Genomic DNA, 2,924 nt, shown 5'->3' with positions numbered 1-2,924 from the left:
ACGCACCAACGGAAGGGAGGCCGCATCGCGCCACCATGGTAGCCGCCACGTCAGATCTGAGGAGGGCGAACCCTAGCAGACCCGACCGAAGGGGCAGGCAGAGCACGCACAACCCCGCCGCCGTGCCGCCAACACGCACATGCGCCACCGCTGCAGCCACGCGCCGCCATGCCCCGCACCAACATGGCGCCTCCACCTAGCGGCCGTGTCCCGCGCCACCACCAGCCGAGGGATGAGGAAGGACTCCCGCCGCCGGCGGCGCCGGCCGGGCTTTGCCCGGTCGCGCCCTCTGGCGGCGGCGTGGGGGGAGGGAGGAAGGGAGGGGGGCGGAGGAAGGGGCGGCGCAGAGTCGCCCGTCGGCTCGCGGGAGCCGAGCGAGCGACGAAGGGTTTTTAGTCGCGAGCGTTCCTCATCCTCCCCCCACCCAAAAAAACCCCGCACACGCAGCGCCGCAACCACCAAACCCTAAACCAAGAGCAAGTTCTAATCTACGGCAATGTCGAAGGAGCTTGGGGTCCAAATCGAGGCCAGCCGTTTGGGCCACCTTGCCATCACAGACGAGGAAGGTTGCACCTACATCTCCGGCGGCGCCGTCCGCTGCAAGAGTGTCGATGCCCCTTTGGAAGCATCCGGATGGGAGGAATTTCGTGGCTGGATTGATATAGAGGGGATTCCGCCGGTTAAAATTCTCAAATTCCCTGGTAATTGATTTATAGCTTATATTAAACTCGGATCCGTTTGGTTGAGTTGTCCTCTAATTTACTTTTATTTCCTCCTATCATCTTCAAATCTCTTGGTTCCTCAACGGCCGGATGGCTCTTTGGCTACATCAGTTGTGTTCGAGGAACTGTGGGGATGGGACAGGCTACTTCCTTATGATTTGGTTTTAGAGGATCCATCTGACTTGCCCATGTACGAGTCCTACCTGGAGCAGTTTTACAACTTGAATAGTGGTGCTGCTTCTGATCATTATAACAGCAAAGCAGCTGCCGACGCTGCCTTGAAGGTAATTAAAGTCACTGCCTGCCTGCCTGCCTCAACCGGGCTTGTGTTCTCTCGAAATCCGTATGCAATTCCTGTTGTTGAAATAAACTACTGCGAAGGGTATAATGGCTCTGCAATATATTCTTACATCTTCTGCTGTGCAATACAAGCGCAGAGTTTTCCTCATTAATTGAATGGAGGTTCCATACTTTACTAAATTTCAAGACATTTTGTAGAGCTACACTTAAAGCTGCATCTTCTCATTTGTGTCTTGTCATGAATTTACAAAGGAACCCAACGAATTTATAAAACTGTCAGAGCAGTTCAGTTTGGATAAATCATGTCACTGGTACAAACAGTAGATAATAGTCAATTACTCCCTCTGTCCCATAATATAAGAACGTTTTTGGCACTACACCAGTGTCAAAAACGTTCTTATATTATGGGACGGAGGGAGTAATTACCAGGGGATATGTACATGTCATTGTTTTCACAAGTATATGCAACCCTATGTACTCTTTTGACCTTGTTCCGTTCATGAGGTCCTACATACTTTCATCTCAATGGCAGCTTTACAGCAACAACAAACCCAAGACAAATTTAAGGGTACACTTAGACAAAACCCCTCAAGGGTTCTTTTAAATTCAATACAACATACACCTTGGAGTATTATTATTTTATTTGAATTTTTTAACATTCTTATTCTTCCCTAATTGCACATGTAACCACTGTTCCCTTCTTTTAAAGTGTTTAGAGAAGGAGAAAGACCTGTGCTCTGAGTGGAAGATTAAGAGGGCCAAAGCCATATCTTTTGATGAGTCTTGGAGCAATTGCGTCCAGAAATGCATGTCTGACATTGTGGACGATGCAGGAAGTGAATCAAGACGCCCTTTTGCCACCTATGCTGCTGCTGTATGTAGCTATCTCTAAGAATCGGAATTAACAAGTGGCCATTTAGTATTCATTCATTTTTTCACTGTTCAACTTTAACAAATTGATTGTCATAGATGAAAGAGCCTCACGAGTTTCTTTTTGTCAACTATTTGCTAAAATAATGGATGGATCGCTTCAAGTGTATTATGAAGGAGGCTGAGTTGATGATTGAGTGGCTGAGGCAGGGGTCCTCTGTTCCCTATGAAGAGTACACCACATGCTATGAAATTCGGGAGTGTGCCCTGGAACTTGCAATGTTCGAAGGGGATTGGTCTATCCATCTTGACGCGCTCCTTCTGGTACGTGTATGCCTTCCTTTCTCCAATGAGAACTGTACTGTACATATGTAAAGGGTTTTTTCAATTTATTTTGTTTTTTTTTGTTTACATCAACTGCAAAACCAATGATCTGTAGGGTATCACCAAGGAGACTCAGTCTTTGTTGGACAATGCAAGGCTTGCTTCTTCAAAGTCCATAGAGATTTCCACCAAAATCCGTGCATATTGCGTAGCATATCTAAGTGACAAATTTAATGAATTTCAATCGCATGCTACAAAAACACTCGAGGTCAGCGGCGAAATGGAGGTTGATGATGTCTCTGCAGTGGAAGTAAACCAACCTACAGGGTATGTTGTGAATAAAAACCGCTCTTGTTTTCTACTGCACACTTATTAATGGATATTATCTTGTGTGAAAATCCAGATATATGGTCATTCACTAAGACATACATTAATATCATAGTTATTTCCTATATCTAGGGGTAACATTTTCAATCCTTACTTTGGAAAGAGCAAAATGCAGGAACAGTTTGCCTCCAAGAGCAACAGAAATGAGCGCCCAGAGGTAGGATATTGAGAAGGAAAAGAAGTACTAGTCAAATATAACAAGTCATATGTTATCAACCGATCATCTTGGTAAGCTATCAACAAAAATTTGCAATCAATGATAAGTCATCAATCGAAATTTTCAACACGCAGGGTATCATCTAGTTTGTATAGTCCATCAAC

The 2,924-nt window shown here is 45.6% G+C and overlaps 1 protein-coding gene across 1 annotated transcript; it reads left to right on the top strand.

The window, feature by feature from the left end:
* The first annotated feature begins 432 nt into the window (after positions 1-432).
* Positions 433-2,576, top strand: LOC123176467 (uncharacterized). The gene is made up of 4 exons (XM_044590661.1): positions 433-701; positions 834-1,006; positions 1,732-2,216; positions 2,332-2,576. Exons 1-3 carry the CDS (start codon positions 497-499, stop codon positions 1,912-1,914), a joined length of 561 nt encoding a protein of 186 aa, XP_044446596.1. The 5' UTR covers positions 433-496; the 3' UTR covers positions 1,915-2,216; positions 2,332-2,576.
* The last annotated feature ends 348 nt before the right edge of the window (positions 2,577-2,924 follow it).

Source organism: Triticum aestivum, unplaced genomic scaffold (assembly GCF_018294505.1).
Source record: "Triticum aestivum cultivar Chinese Spring unplaced genomic scaffold, IWGSC CS RefSeq v2.1 scaffold35883, whole genome shotgun sequence".
NCBI classification, from domain to species: domain Eukaryota; kingdom Viridiplantae; phylum Streptophyta; class Magnoliopsida; order Poales; family Poaceae; genus Triticum; species Triticum aestivum.
This window is presented reverse-complemented; position numbering and strand designations above follow the sequence as displayed.

Coding starts and splice junctions, on each gene's coding strand:
- LOC123176467 (XM_044590661.1), top strand. CDS start 497: ATGTCGAAGGAGCTTGGGGTCCAAATCGAGGCCAGCCGTTTGGGCCAC. Junction 702..833: donor TAAAATTCTCAAATTCCCTG/GTAATTGATTTA, acceptor TGGCTACATCAG/TTGTGTTCGAGGAACTGTGG. Junction 1,007..1,731: donor CTGCCGACGCTGCCTTGAAG/GTAATTAAAGTC, acceptor CTTCTTTTAAAG/TGTTTAGAGAAGGAGAAAGA.